At 37.1% G+C, this 20,418-nt stretch overlaps 1 protein-coding gene across 5 annotated transcripts in view; it reads right to left on the bottom strand.

The window, feature by feature from the left end:
• The window catches only part of ETV1 (ETS variant transcription factor 1), a 66,166-nt gene extending 46,068 nt beyond the window's left edge, over positions 1-20,098 (bottom strand). The window contains exons 1-5 of one of the 5 annotated variants that reach the window (XM_085538548.1): positions 19,986-20,098; positions 18,813-18,946; positions 17,977-18,064; positions 16,192-16,239; positions 6,322-6,375 (exon numbers count right to left, since the gene is read on the bottom strand). In XM_085538548.1, the coding sequence (XP_085394674.1) occupies positions 6,322-6,375; positions 16,192-16,239; positions 17,977-18,064; positions 18,813-18,857 (235 nt within the window). In that variant the 5' untranslated portion in view covers positions 18,858-18,946; positions 19,986-20,098. Of the gene's footprint in view, positions 1-6,321; positions 6,376-15,663; positions 16,108-16,191; positions 16,240-17,976; positions 18,065-18,812; positions 18,947-19,095; positions 19,272-19,372; positions 19,586-19,985 lie in introns of those variants that run through there. The other 4 variants (XM_085538547.1, XM_085538545.1, XM_085538546.1 and 1 more) reach the window with 4 other exon arrangements.
• Between the last annotated feature and the right edge of the window lie 320 nt (positions 20,099-20,418).

Genomic DNA, 20,418 nt, shown 5'->3' with positions numbered 1-20,418 from the left:
AAGAGTTCACCATTTGCACCTTGGTAAAACATTTCCAAGAATTAAACCTTTTGATTATGGAACAGGTCACAACAACAGCAACTACTCTAGAAGAAGTAGCAGGGGAAAAAAAACAAAAACACACAAAAAAACCAAAACCATGTTAGCATAGGCTAATGCCCAGCAACCAACCACAAAACAAGCCCACAAAGTTTTCTGAAAGAAGCAAGTGCTCAGGGACACAACAAAAGAAGTGTCTAAGTATCTAAGGCAACTATGAAGGGACATAAGGTGGACAGAATCAACTCAGTCTGACTTCTCCAGTTCTTACAACAGCAATTGCATTGGACTCTCTTTATGAAATGCTTTTGAGATCTCTAGATAAGTGACAATTAAGAAAGCTGTATACCTCACAGCAGAGTGATACACGCATTTCTGCACTGACTTCAAACCGAGAAACAAAGATGTTAAGCAACATGCCCAAGGTCATGCAAACATACAGTGCCGCAACTCTCACAGCCTTTTAAGAAGAATCTCTTAGCAGAGCATACTCTTAAATAACTAAATAAATGTATGTGTATTTGACAACATCTGACCTATGAAAGGAAGTAGTTTTAAAGTTGAGTGGCAAGAAACAAAGCACAGCTGTAGCAGAAAGCACTACCAGCTGAGCACCAAGAAGAACTAGTATCACTCTGCAGGATATCTGTCAAACTGTGTTCTGCAGTACTTCACTTGCAGAAATACTTAAATAAAAGGTGATTCCAGCCACAGTCTGTAAAGAAAAAAACAACAGTGGAAAAAAATAAACCCTGAAAGCACATAGAGTGTGTGCATCTTGCCACACACAGAAAACCAAAACACTACCAACTGCGATTTCTAGGACATTGTGCACTACCAAGATATGACTACCAGATGCCAATGTACTGAATCATCGTGTTAAAAATGTTGACAGTTTTTTTCAGTCCACGGTTTTTTTTTCCCTAGAAGCTGCAAAATCAAACTATTCTATAGCACAAACAAAAACAAACCTATTAAACAGACCTCCTTTTGACTTAAGTAGACACATCAGAACTTACGTTTTTGTCTAGTATTTTCTATTCTGTTCTAGTTGTGTACTTTTCCCCTCAAAATATGTCAAAATATGTGAAAATTACCCTTTGCCAATTGCTCACCAGCTCTTGTTATACTGAAGCAAATATGAAGTGCTCTTTCAGATGGTATAAGTCATTTTTGAAATTTAAGTCACAGAGAGAAAGAAAATAAACAGCATTTTTCACTTCATAGTGTGAAAAGGCTGCACACGATTTTGCATGCTGCAAGCATGTAAATAAATATTAAAGCTTTTCCTCATTTAAACTGCATTTGGAATATCCTAAGCCATTAGTTAAAATGACAGAAGAATACAGCTACCTGAAGCCTATGTAAAGAATCTCTCTTTAACAGGCTTTTAAAGATTGCAAGCCAGAGCATCTAAAAAGCACATCCCTGAATAATTTAAGGCTGCTGGCATCTCCATTGAAAGAGCTCTTTTGCTAAACTTGGAGGGGAAAAAAAAAAAAAAAAAAAAAAAAAGGAGAAAGAATGAAGGTCTTGAAAGATCAGCAACAAATTTACTACTAAAAACTACTTTTTCCTATCTTAAAATTTAATCAGACATCGAGGAGAAGGGGTTTTTGTAGCCAGCCCTTCCCATTTATTGTCAGAAGCTGTGGTCTAACATTAACATTTACCACTTGGCAGCGTTAAGACTGTGATGGTCAGGGAAATAATATAGACACAAAATGAAAGAGCAGGAAGGACACTGATCAAGAACATGAAGCACAGCACAAACCCTCATGAACAAAAACTCAATAATAAAAAGTAAAAAGCTAGAGTTTATCAAGAATTTTAATTAGATAACCTACATTTTAGGGCAAAATAAGAAGGAAAAAAAAAAAAACAGCCCCAGAAGAACAGATCACTTATAAATACAAATTATTTTAAAATAACAAAACATGATTATGCTATAAAGACACTAGACAATCTGGTTTGGTGCAGGGTAATCGCCACTTATAACCAATAGTGCCAAAGTCAAATTACAAATCAGTGTACTGTTGACAATACCAAGTTTTCTCTGACAGCTACATCCTTTAGACATCAGCAAATCCTACCTACTTCCTCTTGTGTCTGTCAAAGAAATCATCCAAACACTGTGAGCAAGCAATCTTCACCTCAACAGCTATTAACTTCAAGCAAACTGAACCATTTATTCATTTTTACTCCCAGATCCCAGCGTCCTTGCAGTTCTACAATATCTGAAAGCTTTGCCACTGATGCCAGCCAGTTCAATATCTGGCTCCTCCTCAATGTATGAAAATGGACTGGCAACAATAGGAAACCTTATCTGAGGAAGTTAACACAGGTTATCCTTCTTGACATGTAAACAGAGACTTTATACAGACAGAAAACAGCTTAACCAAGTCTTGGGAATGAGATAAGAATTCAGAAAAAGAGTCACACAGAAATAGGGTAAAAAAAAAAAAAAAAAAAAAAAAAAGCTGTTTTTTTGGAGAAACAGACTACATATTTCCTTCATGAAATTTTTTGACATAGTTGCTAAAAGAAGAGACACGAGGAAGTCACTCAACAATACAGCAAACAGATTGGTGGCTGCAGTGGATTCAGAAAAGGCAAAACATATACGAGACTCTTAGTGGAATTTGCATTTCTTTAAAGAAAAAACATGAAAGGAAAGAGTAAGAGAATTACACTATTTAATATGTAATTTTCATAATTTTTCCTTTGTAATTACAAGCTGAAAACATCTTTTTAATACATATTTTTCTCCAGTAGAGCTCACAAAGTTTGGTTGCTGCAGAAAGCAGAAGGTTACAAGAATATAAACAGTGATTTGTTTTTCAAATTTCAGCAGAACAGGCTGTTTATTACCTATTCTTCATTCTACTCACTGAGCTAAACTACAGAACAGTTCTTTGTAATACATACTAAAGGATAAAAGTTATATAGCCAGAAGATAATACAAGATAGGTCTTTGGACATTGCGAAAAATGAGAGGATGGAAGTGTAAACATGCCTAATATTTCTCTGCGAGAAAGGCATATTTCATTTCTCTTTCCAAAGGCATAATGGAGTAACAAAATAACTTGGAACAAGTAAACTTAAGTTTAAAGCATTAAGGAGAAGCTCGACTAGCTGGATCCCTAGCTAGTAGGAATATATATAATCTCAGCAACGTCAGTAATATGACATGAAGTTATGCTTGCTGTTGATCTCACTCATAATATCTAAAGCCCACACCTAACTATAAATACATGTATTATGTTTGCTTTTTTAAACTAATTGAAGCTTAATAACAACTCATATTTGAAATATTCATGGACACAAGTTAGCTTTGAAGTTAAATCCTTAAGTGGATAAAGTGAACTGTATATCTAATCTAAACTAAGTGTTTCCCTTAGTTACTAATACCAGTGAAGTTTCACTAGTTAAAATCATTACTGAGAAGAAATGCAAAGCCCACAGCATGTTAAGGGACATTTAATCCTGCTCACTGCCAGGACACAGTACATATACTTGGCAGTATCAGCTCCTATGCTACTTTCCCCAGCTTCGCTTCAAGATTTGACTAAAAGAATGATTTCTAGGCAAGAAGATTTTAACCACTGACTCTGTTATGACTTTTCTGACTTTCTTACTTCTTTCAGAGTTGCAAGTTTCAATTTAAGACCACAAACTTCAATTGTAAAGCCCATTCAGGAAGGAATGAAGCTAGAAGAGAGGTGTCATATCACTAAGACTGTTCCTGGGCTATAGTTGTTTTAGTGGAGCACATCAGTTTTCTTTATATATTCTGCAAACCACACTCACACCTCCTCCCCCCTTATCTGTACATAACACCATAAATGAGCTTTGTTTGGAAAATTTAAATGAGGCTAGAGAAATAAAATGCACCCAAAAATGACGGTGGATCACAGTTTGGTTGCCTCTGGAATAGGAAGCAATCAAAGTTTCCTTCACTGGTTTAACATTTGTGTCTATCACTATCTTTTTGTCTCAGTTGGCTGTAATAGAATCTACACAGGTGCACATTTAGAATGAAACCCATCCTCTCCCATGTTAAAAAAGAAAGAAAGAAAGAAAGAAAGAAAGAAAGAAAGAAAGAAAGAAAGAAAGAAAGAAAGAAAGAGAGAGAGAGAGAGAGAGAAAGAAAGAAAGAAAGAAAGAAAGAAAGAAAGAAAGAAAGAAAGAAAGAAAGAAAGAAAGAAAGAAAGAAAGAAAGAAAGAAAGAAAGAAAGAAAGAAAGAAAGAAAGAAAGAAAGAAAGAAAGAAAAGAAAAAAGAAAAAAAGAAAAACAAACAAACAAAAAAACCCCACCACCAGTAAGTGAATAAAATAAAAATTAAATTAAGAAGCCAAATGTTCCTGCCAGTAACAGGGTGTGCACTGGTGCAGTGTATAGACTTATAGATTATATATAGTAAGTAATTATAATACAGTTTGAAGGCAGGTTTAGATCCTAGAGAAAACAGTCACTACCATGACACTTCTGCACCAGTAATTTCCCCATGGCTTTGGTTAAGCTCATCTCCATTCCTGCTTAGAAGAGCCCACAGCCACATACATTATATCCATGTGTATGTCTGAAACTCTATAACCTTTGCCAGAATAACTCTCCAGGAAGCTCTTCTGACCTTTACTTAAGATAAAGAAAGTAAGTGAAATGAAGAAATAAATGTTCCTTTGATAATACTGTGTAAGCTGTGGCTAAGGAACTTTGAAATACAACAGCATTAATAAAATAGCCATATTAGGAGAATTTCTTTATCGCCAAAAGCAATGGCAAGCTTCAATGGGGCTTTTCATTCACAGTTCACAAATTATTTTCCAAGAATCATTGACTTGTTTTGTAACGATAATTGTGAGTTAATAGAAGACCTTAACTGTACTTTGTACTCTTACACAAAGGATGTATGCATACGCGATTATATCTGATCCCAGCTCCATATATAGGATAAGGTATTTAATTTTCAACATATAGAACAGTTTCATTTTTCATATTATAGAATTTTAAAAAATAATAATTGTTTAGGTAGATATAAAAAAAAATGCTGTAAAGGGCAACTCTAAAAGTGATTACACTTGTTGGTTGGTGTTTGTACAGGAACTTGTAGAGAAAATAAAAAACTAAATTGTTCTTCTGCAGGTACACTATCAGCATCCCAGAGAAGTCATATAAATATATTATCCCTACTAAATGTTGTTTTATATCTAAGTAACTGGAAAAACAAAAACAAAAACAAAAACAAAAAACTGATACAAGTTTTATAAGAAAAAATCAACAACTCCGGTTTTGTTTTCTAGAGGTTAAAGACCATTGTAATGCAATTCTTCCTGATCTCTCTAATTTTAATCCCAATATATCAGTACAAAACTATATTTAACAGCTACCTGGTTTAGCAAACTGCAGTAATTTACTCTGATAGGATAAATTATTTAAGTTATTTAGCAAAATGGAAAGCTACCACGCATTCCGCTGCAGTCAGCAGACACTGCTGAGAAAAGATCTGATGATGAAGAAAAGACATGCCGCAAGGAAAGATGCGCGCAAAGCAGCCATAAGAAGTCTGTGACTTTGTCACACGGCGTTTCTGTTCCATATTATTAATGCCCTTGCAACCACCCAAAAGCACAGACAAGAAGGCACAGTGAAGGAGAGCCAGAGTTAAAGGGAATAGCAGCAGTTCAAGGAATAACAAGCAAGTTTTGAGGGGTACAGAGTAACAGAATAACTATAGGCATGTTAAGTGAAGTAGCAAACAACACAAAGCATCCAGCTTAACATAACTACTGCTTTCTCCTTTTGATTCAAGACCACCTTTCATTTGAGTAGCAAAATACCATGTTAGAATGACTTTAAAATGTCCCAGAAGTGGCTGTGCTTGATTACCTGAACACTTTATTTATTGATATACAAAATCTACTGAGCAGCCTGATTTCTGCCTTGGACAATTGTCTGCTACATCCCCTCATTCAGCATCCTTCTCTTTATTCCGAGGGACAGGGAGAGCCCCTCTATCCCCAGGTAGGACCTCACTTCCTTGGGGTTGGGGAGGACAGGAGCTGGCCCCTGCTAAAGGTTACACCTTCAGCCCAAGCAGTCCTTTTTGGCTGCATGTCAAATCACCACTTGCTTTATCTGTTCATCCCGCTGATGTCACTGCCCAGCAAAAGGTACCACCACATGACCGCAGATGACACAATAAATAACAAATACAAAGAGCCAAATATAAATATACAAGGACATATTTTTAAGAAAGCGATGATTCATTCTGTACTTACAACTTTCAGCCTGATAGTCTGGCACAAACTGCTCGTCATTGTCAGGTACCTGAGCTGAAGAAAGGAAAACAAAAACAAAAAATAAACAGACAAAAAAAAAAAAAAAAAGAAAAGAAAAGAAAAGAAAAGAAAAAAAAATGAGGAAAGAATTAAAAGAAGCCATTAAAGCATAAATAAAGATTCTCGTGCTTCTTTTGAAGCACAGCCAAGATTAAAATCAGAATTTTTGTTTCTCTCATTGTTGGCCATGAAAATCAAGTATGGAAATCAGACAAGCAACTTGTTTCCATACTGGAAAAGCTGAGCTGCAGGGTGAAGCTGTGTGGTGCGCCCCGCAACAGGGTGCTGGGGATGGGAAGGCTGATGCTGGCACCACGCTTTGCACCTGCCAAAATCCTACCATTCTCATTTGCAAAACATCTGCACAGAAAGCACCAAAACCTTGTGTTTAATACCTATGCATCTTTAACCCGAAGCTACTGCATCTTTGGCAAACTTAAAAATGATTCCAGTTTTTCATGGCAGCTGGCCAACTCAGTAGGGTTCTTTTCATTGTTATTTTAAATACTCAAAAAGAGCTATTTTACCAGACCACAGAATTACTGGTTCAAAAAGAACATTTCAGACACTGAAAAAAATATACTTATTTAAACAAGAATTGTCATTAACATCCATTCAACTTTTCTGAGATCATCTTAGCTTTTAAGAAACTTTTGTTGCAAATCTGAGCCATAAAATACAATCGCTTCATGATCTGCTGATATATAATATTTCTTCTGCGGTACCGTGGCTTCTCATTGTGTACCTAAGACATTAGCCCTAGTGTCTTGTAATCTCATTAGAAGCATTTAAGCTGAAACACCACTGAATGTATATTGTAGGTGAGCACATTTGGAGACTGGCATCCTCAGAGCACAACCAGTCCTCGCTACATCTTACAGAGATCCAGCTTACCGTGTCTGATCTCCGTCATCCTTTGCTCAATATACACTAACTACATGCATTACTGAAAAGCTTCACAAAGTTCTCTGCTAGAACATATTTTAATTTACCCACTTCTTGTCTAAAGAAAAGCAAATAATTCACATGATCTTAATTAAAAGTTAGCATCTGCCATGATCTGTTTATCCATTAATATTCGAGAGGTAAATACAGGTTATATAATACATTACTGAAACAGTAACTATCGAACCAAAAAAACTAACTTTAATGCCTTTCAGAGCTCTTTCCAGTTTAAGGCACAGATGATCTCCTTTATATTTATACATTGCTACTAGCTTTAACAGAATTTATTTGAATTAAAAATACATATTTAATTACAATTATTTTCAGTGTGCTCTACAGTACTATTTGTCGACCAGATCTCTTACTCAGGAAATGGGTCTAATCACTTAACTGGGAGAATATTTTCCCTGGGTAAAGAGCTCAGATTCAGGTTCATCATACTGAAAAATTATTTGCTTTCAGTTTTAAAACTAATGTTTGAAGTCTTAGTGTCTTAATTGTAGCAAATATCGCTTAAGAACAAATGACCTTGGGTGCTCTGCAAACATCAGCCTTAAAGGAAGTGAAGGTAAGATAAATATATGAAGAGTAATTGATATTACTTGAAAAACAAATAAAAATGCATTACTATTGTTGTTTTGTTAGTGTTTTGCGGTCAACTTACAGTGATCTACTTTCCTAGCAGAAGTCTGCCTCGGAGGCCACATTCGCTCCTCAAAGTTTCAATCTGTATATGTAATTTACCGAACTGAATATTTCTATTATTTTTGATGCATCACATTTCTCTTTCCAACTGGGAAAACACAGGACTTTTACCAGAAATTAACTGAAGGATCATACTAGCCCAAATATTAATACAGTGCAATTTCTGACATTTCATACAGTTCACTACTTGTGCACGTTAGACTTTTTCCTGACAAAAAATGCCAAATATTTGACTGTTTGTCTGTCATTGAAGAATCCAATTATGAAATCAAGAGTTCTACTTAAAAATCAAGGATTTTTCACATTTCCAATTGTTTTCAAAAGACTTGTGCATACATTCGCCCTTAAAAGTAATTCCATCAAGTAATTCCTTGTTTACAGAAGACACATCCCACACACTGTTCTTAAGCCAGTTATCATTTTTACATGTAACAAGGAAGCTAGAATGATTCTAATTTTGTTATATGCACACAAGAGCATATGTATATGTATGTTAATTTGTGAAGCCGGGATATTTGAAGAAGGCTAAATGAAACAAAAAGCTCATGCTGAAAGCAGGAGGCTTCATTTAGTGATCGCAGAACTGGGACAGCAATCTTATATAACTTTCTAGAGCATATTCCGTGCACTGGACTGCTTCACAGTGATTCATTCTGTTTCTAGCTGTTTAACCTGACTTACTTCAAGTAAATCTGGTATTTAATATATTAGTAAATGAGGTCTGGATTAAACAAGGAAAATATACTTTTTTTTTTTTTTTTTTTTCATAGATCCCCTAAAAATTATGAGGATGTATTTAACAGAGATCATTTTATCAGTGGTGTAGAAAAAGATGGAGACTGCTGTCAAAATGTATTTTAAATACAATATTGACATAGCCTTAGAAGTCTCTGTGGGACAAGGAATACAATAAGATAGAAGTGTTTAAAACTGTGCCAAATATAAACAAAACAAAGCATAATGTCCAAACGTTCAACCTGGTAACATAATTTCCTACTGGAATCTATTTCTGACTTACTGATGCTATTAAAACTAAGCCCGCAAGTCTAAACACAGAAATTAAAAGGACCCACTATCTATTAAAGGTGAGAAATTATTCCTTCAGTTAACCCGGTATCATATTTTTTTAAATAGCAGAATTGCAACTCACACATAATCATACTGCAGAAACGCAAAGGACCATCAGCCCAATACACAGACTTCTGCCAACAGCATCTTGCTGCGAGAAGACAAATGGTCTGGATACATCATCCCGTTACTCAAAGGGAAGAGAGCTTTTATATCTTCAGTTTGGATAATTACACACAGCCTTTGCAGCAAATTAAAAGGACAGGTAAAGACACTTCAACATAAATGTCTGAAAGGAAAATGTAACTTGCAGTGTTGCAACTGTCTGCACTTTTATATACATATGACATTCATTTCCTCTTTTCTTTTATTCACAAATACTGCAATTCAGCAAGGCTGCTATAAAATCTTCATTGGTCTTCTGTTAACATACTCAGTACAGGACACAATGCATAAATCACCAAAACATTTTTTTTGTTCTACTTTGCCTTTCAGAGGAAAATTGAAAAAGATACCTGAAATGATCATCTAACTGAGGGAGACTATTTCCCTGAGCTACCTAATTATGAGGGGTTGAGAAGGAAAGTATATACCAAAAGAGTAATAAAAGGTTTTGAAGGATATTAAGCACGTGGCTTTTACTGCTAATAGCAGAAGCAGCGACATCAGTTCATTCTGCATTCATAGCCAGAAAGTCTCACACTCCTGGAGCAGAAAACATCCGCAGCAAGCTATCCAGCTCTGTCTAGATTATTACCAAAAGTGTTCTTTTTTCTCTTATTAATAATCTCGAGACCATTTGGGAAGTGTACGAAAATGTTAATGATAATCTCGAGGACAATATCAGTTTAGATTTTACAGCTTCACTACCTACTTAGTTAAATTCAGTTTGTGAAAAGCAAACATTTACAGCACAAAAATACTTAAGACTTGTTTGCAGTTTTCAGAGTTTTAAAAAGCCTTTAAAAAGCTGAACTGTGCCACAATTTGCAGAGGGAAAGAAGTTCAAAAACAGGAATAAAAAAAGTTTTAAATTAGGGCCTGTTACCTTGCTTTCCCTGCAAGTAAACAAATATAAAAAGTCCCCATGAACAAGCATCCAGGACAAAAGGAGTTAATATTTAATTAAAACCAGCTCTATCCACTGTAACAATGACCTGGAGCCAAACAAGGCAGAAGATGTATGAGTCATTCTTTCTGCCAGTGAATGAGACAGCTGATCTCCGAAGCAATTCCTCAAGACAAGCAGTCAGAACTGGAGTTCTGCCTCCATTCACAAAAACACAGTCCAGCACGAACCATGTGGCCCCAACCGCAAGCTTTTCATGTCACACCCTTCCAGAAAGCTACAGCAAAGTAAACTTGAACTTTAGGCATAAACACACTGATTTCACTGCTTTGTCTCAAGACGTAGCACAGACCTGCTGAGGAACGTATTTAATAAAAGAAAAGTTAAATGAGCTATAAAGGGCTTAAATTTAACTCTTCCTTCTCCCAGTTACAAACAGCTTCATAAAGCAGAACTGCACTCCAGGGAATGGCGTTCTTGTTTAAAATCATCAATTCTTTTATTTTATTTTATTTTTTGAAGAAAATAAGGAGCTGCAAACCTCCTCACTTCACTTAAGACTTTATTTGAGTATCATGACACTTCCTCTGGTGCTGCGTTCTCTGACCTCAAGCTACACCTTTGGAGCTAAGAGCCATTCATTCTAAAATATCAGAGATTTATTCAAAGTGCCAAAAGAAATTTAAATTGACAGGAAATTATACATGGCCAGTAGTGTTTTGGCTGGAGCTAAAATAAGACTTTCAGGCCTCAGAAGTAATGAGTCTACTGAGTTTTGAGTTTTCTTTGATTGTCAGTTCTGAGTATCTGAAAGATTATAAACATTCTAAATATTCCTGAATGAATGGGGTAGGGGAGGGGGGTTGGTTTGCCTTTTGAGTTTTGCTGTTTGTTTTTTTCTTTTCTTTTTCTTTTTTTTTCTCTCTCTCTCTCTCTCTTTTTTTTTTTTCTTTTTTTTTTTTTTCAGAGGAACAACTGTTTCTAACAAAGGAGCATTCAGAAGACAACACAGTGACAAATTTCAAGAGGATAAAAAAAACCAGGAATTATTTCCCATAAGCACTGGTTTTGCTGTCAAAACAACCCCAAACCCTTTTTACATAAGTGAGATGCACTGACTAATAAACTTAAGTGCAGTTCAAAACTAGCTCCAGATCTCAAAATTCTTCCTTATGTGAATAATCCCTAGGAATATGAAGATGGGGTTGCAGAATCTGTTCTTCATTTGGTGCTATACTAAAAATGAGGAAAAAAAAGATAGCTTATAAGGAACACTCTCATTTAACACTGCGACATCTTCTCATCTGCAGACCCCACTATGCCTTTGAAAATTATTATTTTGAATAAAAGGAATTTACTTTTCCAGCAAACAAGAAAAACCTTAGCACATTTATTACTATACAAACTTTCAGACTTGTAGATTTCTGGTGGTTTTATTTGTTTTGGATTTCTCATTAAAAGAAAACACACACACCCATCCCATTTTGCCTAATCTCACTTTTCCCCATTTTTTGTCCACAAGTACTTAAGAGTTATGAGTTTCTGAAAGCCAAATCTGTCGGACTACTAGAATCTATAAAAGAGGCTATTCTCTGAATAACAAAGCCCAAAACGGAAATCTTTTCACTGCTTTTTAAAGTATACCCAGTCGGGTAGATCTCTGCTATGATGGCATTAAGGCATCCTTTCTTGAGTATTTTTTACTCCTAGAAAAACATGGATAGTTCCCAAACATGGCTTTGTAGTATTTGCTGGCTGAATTTTACAACTTTCTGACAGAAAGCAAGTTAGGCACAGGAAAGCGCTACACGGCATCACTGATTTAAATGAAACCACTTCAACTACGCAAATATTTGATAACTTTCTTTTATTAAAAGTGACCTTTTAAGAACTATAAACTGTTCATTTTCATACCTTCTAATTGAAGGAGTAAACCAGAAGCCAACACTAGATTAGGCATCACCACTACACTGGAGCATCTTCCACAGGCAACCAGAGGGCAGAAGCTCATTTCCTCAAGTTCAGCTCAAATGTGGGAATTAATTATTTGGGAGAAATAATTCATTTTCAGGTACCAAGAACCAGTGCTTAAATCCTGGTAGCCGGCAGTAGCCATCTACTCACTTTAGCTAAGCTGTTGTAGAGGCATGAACCCATTACCTGTAGCCATTATTATTTCAAACCATTTACTGTTCATTTGAGCCTTTCATATTTTTTCAAGCCACACAACATAAAACTTTATTTTTATTCAGTTTATTACTACCTGAGGAATGGATTATCTACCACTTTAGGAAGCACATCTACTGCATACATTTCTTATTTGTTTTTGCTTGGGATGCTTTTTACATATCTTTAACACAGTGTAGAAGGAACTTCTATCTGAAAGAGTAATTTTTAATAAAAAAAATATTTCTTGGTTAATCTACTGTTCTCCCTAAACTAAATGCCTTCACCATGCAGAGGAGGCTTTCACTCACTAAGAATTTTATTTCTCTCTTCTTTTTGTTCCAGAATCAGAACTAAGAGCTACCATGATAAGATAACATTAGATTAATATTTCAACAATTTTTTTCAAGTCACTGAACAATTGCTATCTGCCATACCCAATCTAATTCCAAATATACGAGATCAATAAAGTCATATTCTAATTTTATCATGACAAAATGTTGCCACTGAGTTATTTAAACATAAAACTAAAGATAATATCTGAATAATATCTGTCTTGGTTAGCAACAGGCAATTTTAACTATTTCCTTTCAAGTTTGAAGGTTGAAGCAACTATTAAAGGCTTCCAACTTTGCATTTCTGGCACCAGAAATCATTTCCTATCTATTTTTGATCCTGCATGACAATTGACATGAAAAAAAAAAACCTTATTTAGAGTAAGTTTTATATCAAAATAGCTTAGATTCTTACTTGTACACTTAATATTACAAAGTAAAATGCAAGACTCGCTTCCATAAAGATGTATGCAGCTAGTGGAATACATCTCTAAGTTTTCTGCAAGTAGCATTCAGCTTGTTAATTACAGGGTAATAAAATATTAAAGAGGTTACTAGATTGTTTACATTTTGCATTAATTCTTTAATACACGAGAGTCTTCACCACTTTCAGTAGGAAAATAATACACTTTTATAGTGTTTCCTACCGACTTTTCACAGATGACAGTAACTGTAAATACAGGTGATTTTAACTGTTCTCCAGGCTAAATTATGTGTTACAGCACGGGTAGCTTCAGGAAAAATAAGAGCAAGCAAATAAACAAACAAACAACAACAACACAAAAACAAAACCAGCAAGCATTCTTTGCATGTAATAAAATGCAACTCACTTTCCTCTCCTAACTAATAAGTAGATGTTTGACCTGGTTACTCCCCAGTGGGGATCTGAACTCGTGGGAGAAACCTGGTCAGCTGCCACCGCTTTTCTTAAAAAGGGTCAAGATGTTTTAAAATTTCATGGTCATTTCCCTGGCTCCAGAGCATTATGAAAAGAAATATGTAAACATTACTGACTCTGCCAAATTGGCAGACCTTTAGCCTATGCAGGTCCAGAAGAACATAAATGGACACATCAAGCAAGGGATAAACAAGTCTAACTTCAAAATCGGTTTCCTGTCTAAGCTCACCCATGTAGACATTTAAGCAGAGCCACAATATTCTCAAACACCAGGATGTTATAAAAACTATCAAAACTAGTTGGTTGGCTTTTGTGTGTGTGCTTGTGTTTGTTTTCCAGTAAAACGTTATGCTCAAGTTAATAAACCAATATTTGATTTTCTGATCTTGATTTTTTGGGATTTTACCTTACCCTTTAGGAAAGCTGTGAAAAGTTTTATGGAAGAGATAAAAAACATGGCATGGCCTTAAACGTACAGATTTCTTGAAAATGAAAAGTTAGCAATAGTTTTAGTTTAAATATGTTGTTAAAAAACACAGATATAACATTGTATACATTAATGCCGCTACACGAGAACAAAATCTTTTTCTGGTATTTTTTTTTTTTTTTAATTTTCTAGTATTTACCAGATGATGATACCTGCATTTAGAAAGGTTCATCCTCCCAGCTGACATAGATCTAGACACCCTTCTCTCTTAAATCCTATCTAAATTTATTAAGTGAGGCAGATCCAAAGGGAAAAAAAGAAGGCTTGGAAACAATTCATTCTAGTCTAAAGTAGGAAGTGCTTGTAGAATAAAAATTGCCATTACGGTAATTTATGTACCTATAGAAATGATTAAATCAATTTTAAATTCCATATTATTTTTCAAACTTACATTATTATCTGCACATGCATTATGAATCTGCCTGTATTTTTCTGACTTATGATCAAAGAAATCTAATCATTTTCAGAAACAAAAATGTCCATCCCAGTAAAAAAATCAAGCTAAAAGTTCTCCTCTCCATCAAAAAAATAATATCTTTTGAATAGCATTTTAACATACTTCTGGCTATTTAAAATGAATGAGCTGCTATAAAATAAAGAGAGCCTTAGTGAAATTACCACAGAGATAGCTACAGTTGTAGCTGATCATTATACTAGAAAAAAAAACTGTCTTCTTGTAGGACATTCTGTTTTCAATGATTGGGAAAGAATCTTCCTAATTCATAGAAATATGACCTCTGTTCCGTGAACTTTAAAAGCATTTTCTACTTATATACCAAGTAACTACATGCTAAAAATAATGCTAGGAAAAAAAACATCAGCAAAATAAACAGTACCCCACACCTTATTTGCAGGTTAAAAACTTGACTAACTACATATAAAGCTGCTAAAAAAAAAACCCCACAGTCTGAAACCAAGCAGTCACCAGCAACATTTCTCTCTTTCTATGAAAAGCAGCAGCAAGCAGCTCACCCAAACGTCTCCCTCTTCCAAAGAATCTGAGCATCTACTCTATAAACAACTGCACATAGTACAGTGCATAATAAAAATTAAACATATGTGAATATCCATATCCATTTAGATCAGGATAATTTGGAAAAATTATCTTAGTTTGCATCAAAATCTGATTTCAGAAGTTTACATTAAAATTTCATCCAATAATATTAAGAAGAGAAAATGCATAAAAATCTTTATGCTTAAAATAAATACTATTGTAAATATAAAGGACAAAAAAATAATCAGGAAGCACTGCAGAAGAAAACAAATGCACTTTATAAGCAGAAATTTCCCTTGCATTTTGTTAAAGTTCTCTTATAGCATCAGTTCATCTTTTTTCCTTGGTAAATTAATCTCTCAATAGCTATTCTAAATTCACATTTCTAAATTATTGTTTTTAAGCTTTCTCTCTTCAGCAGAATGTGTTCTGAAAGACTATTCAAAATACTTAAAAGCAGAAACAGGTGCAAAAAAGACCGATGTCAGTTTCATAATCACTCCATACACAATCTCATAACTACAAATCAGAAGAAAAATAGCATGCAAAATATTTAAAAGCAACAGAAAAAAAAATAAAGCAAGAAATAATACTTTTAAAGTATTCCATACACACCTAATGTTCTGTGTTGTGAACAAGGTGGAAAGAAGACACTTGCACTTAAATCTTGAAGCATCCCGTCCCGATGAACCCAGAGAAACTAATTTCTGCCATCAGAAAGTACTCCACCAGAACACCAAATAATTATACGTGCTGCTCTAAAGGAAACAGCAAGCCCAGTTCTGGCTGTATGTAGTCTCTCGAGGTACAATAATATAAACCTGATCAATTGCAATTAAAATCTGAACAGAGGCTTAGAACTTGAAGTCTTGGTGCATTAGTTCTTGCCAAAAGCAGATGTGATTGTGAGCTGGAAGCAATTTCTCCTGGTAATTTGTGATGACACTGGGTAGAGCAGCCCCAGAGTCCCCAAAGACAAACTCATCAGAGGCTCTAATGTATGCATGACACATGAGGTGGCTCTTTTAGAGCTCAATTAATTGGGCTGAACATTAAGACAGCAAGTTCAGGAGTTTTTTTTTTTTTTCCCCTCTTCCCTTCAGAGTTGTTTTTCCTCTTTTTACAAGCAGTTTTTTCCCTTACCTTCTGCAAGCCACGTCTCCTGTAATTGGCTCAGATCTTGAAAGAGTTCTGCAAAAAGATGAAGACAGGGATAAAAGACTCATACCTTTAATCTCTTCCTAGGATTAAAATATACTCAAAAATATCTTTTTCCTGAAGATCAGTGTATATGAATTCTATTTTGGCAGTCAAACATATAGACAAAGATATTTTCGGGTTGCAGTTAATAATTTTTCTACACCTCTATAATACTTACTGTATTATTTTCTCAGTTCTCAAAATAATAACCAGAATATTAACCAAGTTCTACAGTGCAATCAGCTTATTCAGCAACACACAGGTTAATGCTGCTATTCTTTCTAATACAGGTGAACTATTTCTATTTATATGACCCAGGCCTCCTCCCGCAATATCTGTCCGGATAAAGCTCTCTTGGAATTCAGCACAAGTTCTCCCTGTCCAGACTGAATATTTTTATTAGCAGGGTTGTACCTATCATATAAAAATTCTGAAGCAAAGACCTGGGGAGCTGCAACAGCAATGAGAAATGGAAAACCTTATTTCTGTACTTCACCTTATGTTTTACTTTGTGTGACAAGAGAACCAGCACCATTTCCTGCATACTGTACTTACTGTACTTATTTAAAGTGAAACCACTTTCTCCCAAGGCTGCATTTTGCAGAAGAAAAACCTTTCTGCAGTTCACTGAAACTGCTTGCTTATAAGGGTGCAAACAAGAGCAGCATTCAGATCATTTGCAAAGTCCTGAAACGCAGTTACGAAAATTCTGTTTACGGACAACGAAGTAGGATATTTGAACTGACAAATTGTTTATTTTTAATTTACTGTATTTTGAGAGTGACTTCCTCTTTTATGAATGCTGACAGATAACTATTTACATACACTTAAATGACAGAGGCTATTCATTTTTCCTCTGGACTGATACCTCATGTTAGGAAATCTTTTAACTGAAAGTCCGGAAGTTGTTTTCTTTTCAATTTGCATCAGAAAGAAAAAAAAAAACAAACTTTCCAAGGAAGTAAGTAGGGTTTTTGAAAGTATCTCAGTGTGTCCTCACCCTGCTATAACTTATATGGAGGTATTATTAGCCCCTGAATGCTCTCCTATATTCCTGTCCTACTCAAAGGGGTGTAAGAGAGCATTTCTATTGACCTTGTAACCTACAGAAGTGATAACCAGACAACAGATCTGAAGCCCTAGTTATGTGAGCAGCTACTGATGGGAACAAGTTACAAAACTTTGGCTCTGAAAACATCTTCCATCCTAGTCTTCCTTGACTCAAACTTCCCAGGGTTTTTAACCCTATCAGTGTTATGCAGGCACAACAGCAGTAGCTCTACCACAAGGCAAGAGTGTAAACAATCCACCTCCACACTGGCATTTCTGCTCCTACTCTCACCAGTGAGCATACACCAGTGGAAAGGACTGGGGGAATGTGGAAAGGTCTGAGTCTCATGAGGACTGAAGGAGATAAAACCGGGTGCACTCTGTCCACGACTTGTCTGAGATGCTGCAAAGGCTTGGCCTCAGTACATGACAGTCATGTGCCGCATGCGCAGCAATACCTAAAATGCAACAGGGTAGGTCAAGGAAAGAATATCAACTTTATCAGTTTATTGCCTTTGCCAGTTTGTTTTGCAACAGTAAATGCAATTTTCTTGTCTTGTTTATTCAGATTGATCTAGATAAATATATTTCCAAAATAAATAAATAAAGAGCTCTCAAAAAGCTTCTCTGCATTAGTAAGTAAGGGGGGATGGGGTGGGAAGAAGAACAAGCCCTCACCTTCTGAATCATGAGCCAGGTCTCTGTTAATGAATTTTCTTTTCCTGACATTTGTCGGTCTTTCATTACAGTTTCTCCCACGCGGATTCTATAAACAGGAAAGATCAGTTACTTTAGAAATCTGAGGTTTTTTTTTTTCTTTTTCTTTTCATTTAATCAAGAATACTCAAAGCCAGCATGAATTCTTTACATTTTCAAACACGGAAATGATCATCTTACAGCCTCAAGCTTCTACCAGAAGATACTGCTGAGCATCTAACATCCTCCTAAAGATTCCTGTGTCTAAATGCAACATATTTCTAGCTATCCACGTAGATTTCTATTTGTTCAGACACATATGAAAGCAACACAATACTAACCATGTACTTTTAGCATCTAAAGTACAGAAACCTACACAATAGCATACAGATCCTCTCTGCATAATATACACAGGAGAATCCAAATACTCTGCTCTGCCTTTCCCTCCCCTGTCCCTTATAAAACTGTTTGCAAAGTCCTGAAAAGCAAGGAAAAAAACAAATGTTAAGGTTTGACTCAATTTCATTCTTCTGAGTGCTGGATACAAACACAGCCAGAAACTTTGGATGCAGTTGCTGCTCTTGCCTTTCTGATCCAATGATTATGTCTGGGATTTTTTAATCATCCTCAAACTGCCTTTTAAAGAACACTATGCTTTACTGGAATAATGGGAAGATAAGCTTGTCTCGCAGGCACAGCTCTCAGATGAAGAGTTGCCCCTACAACAGCAACAAAGCAGATACTCTGCCTGCATAACTCCCCCACAGAAACAAGTCGGAGTCAAGTTTATAAACACCAACTTTAAGCTGATCACTCACACTGGTGACCATGTAAGGCACTTGCTGGTCATAAAATCCATCCATCCTGTGGCTCTTCCACGAGTCTGAACTCAGTGTTTTATTTACTGGGCATTGGATCTGGAGATTTCCTCGGGATCTGGACTCCAATCAGCCTGGAGGGGAATACAAGATGGCTTTTAGATTAAAAAAAAAGCAAACAAACAACAACAAAAAAACATGAATGAACTGCTTGCATTTGCATAGCTAATTAACCTCAAAGAGTCCCATTCATAAAAAACAACACTCCCTTCTCTGCCTTCACCTGGGCTACACGCTTCTGCCAGGAAAAACCGGAGCAAAAGCACTTCGGGGTAGCAGCCGAAAGCCGGGGGAGAGGCAGGGGTTTATGTATCCTCCCGCCGGATCCCCCGGGCCATCCGCGCAAGTGGCAGCCCCGGCTGGGGCCGTGTGCTCGGCTGTAATGGCGATCGGCACCTCACGGCAGCGACGGCAGCGCCCGCTGGCCACGGCCACGCACACCCACACGCGCACACACACACACACACACACACACACACACACACACATACAGCACGCACCCCGCCGCCTTCTCCTCGGGGATCGCTCTGGCCACCCTCCGCCACCACGCAATCTTCCGGAGCGCCGGACAAAGTTGCGGGGAAGACCCACCTGAAAGGCCACGCGCGGCGATCGGCTGCAAAAAATTTCCCTCCAAATTTAATAAAAACATTAATTATTCCCCGGCACTTCCCCCTCGGAAGCAGCGAGCGCCACTGACAGAGCTCAATCCCGTGGTTTTTCCTCTCCTCCTCCTCCAGGGGCCCCCGAGCCGCGCCGGCGGATCCCCGCCGCCCATTGGCTCCCCGCGCCCCCCGCCGGATCGCCGGATCGCCGCCCGCCCGCCCGGCTCCGGCCCCGGCCCGCTCCCCCTGGCCCGGCCCGGCCCGGCCCCGCTGCCGGCGCGGAGGAGGAACGGCAGCCCCCGGCTTCTCCGCCGGGGGGGATCAGCGGTCACATGCGGCACGGTGCCACCACATCGACCCCGCGATACTACTGCGGCTCATACACCCCCGGGTGCCCCTCCATCCTCATCCCCTCTGACTCCCAATAAATAAATAAATGAAAATAAGAATTTGAAGACGTTTAGCCTCCCTGGCTTCAGAAAAGCAAGGAAACGATCCCCACACTCACATCCCATCCTTTTTCTGGCGGCACAGCAGTCCCACCAAACTTTGCAGGAAACAGACCTGAGGGCACCCGGAGGCTTTGGCCAAAGCTGAGGCTTCATGCTGCTCCACCACGATCTGGTGGTATCCCAGTTTGTTTCGTTTTGTGATGTTATTATTGTTGTTGTTTTAGCTGAATCATAGAAAGCAGTTGTTGCTTCTACTTAGATTTCTTAGCTTTTGGGTCAGTAGCCAGGCACCAGACCCAGGGGCTGATTTTTGGTGGCAAGATGTGCAAGCTCAGGATTTCTAATGGACTCCCCAAGCCAACCTGCATTCTTTCTCTGCAGAGGGTGGATGATAGAAGGCCCCAAAACTCTGAACTGCTGGCATGCAGCAGAACAGCATTTTGGTTTCACTCAGCATCCATCCTTGTCCATGCTTTGGGCACAGAACAG

Source organism: Coturnix japonica, chromosome 2 (assembly GCF_054131305.1).
Source record: "Coturnix japonica strain WE chromosome 2, WE-NBRP24, whole genome shotgun sequence".
Taxonomy (NCBI): Eukaryota; Metazoa; Chordata; class Aves; order Galliformes; family Phasianidae; genus Coturnix; species Coturnix japonica.
This window is presented reverse-complemented; position numbering and strand designations above follow the sequence as displayed.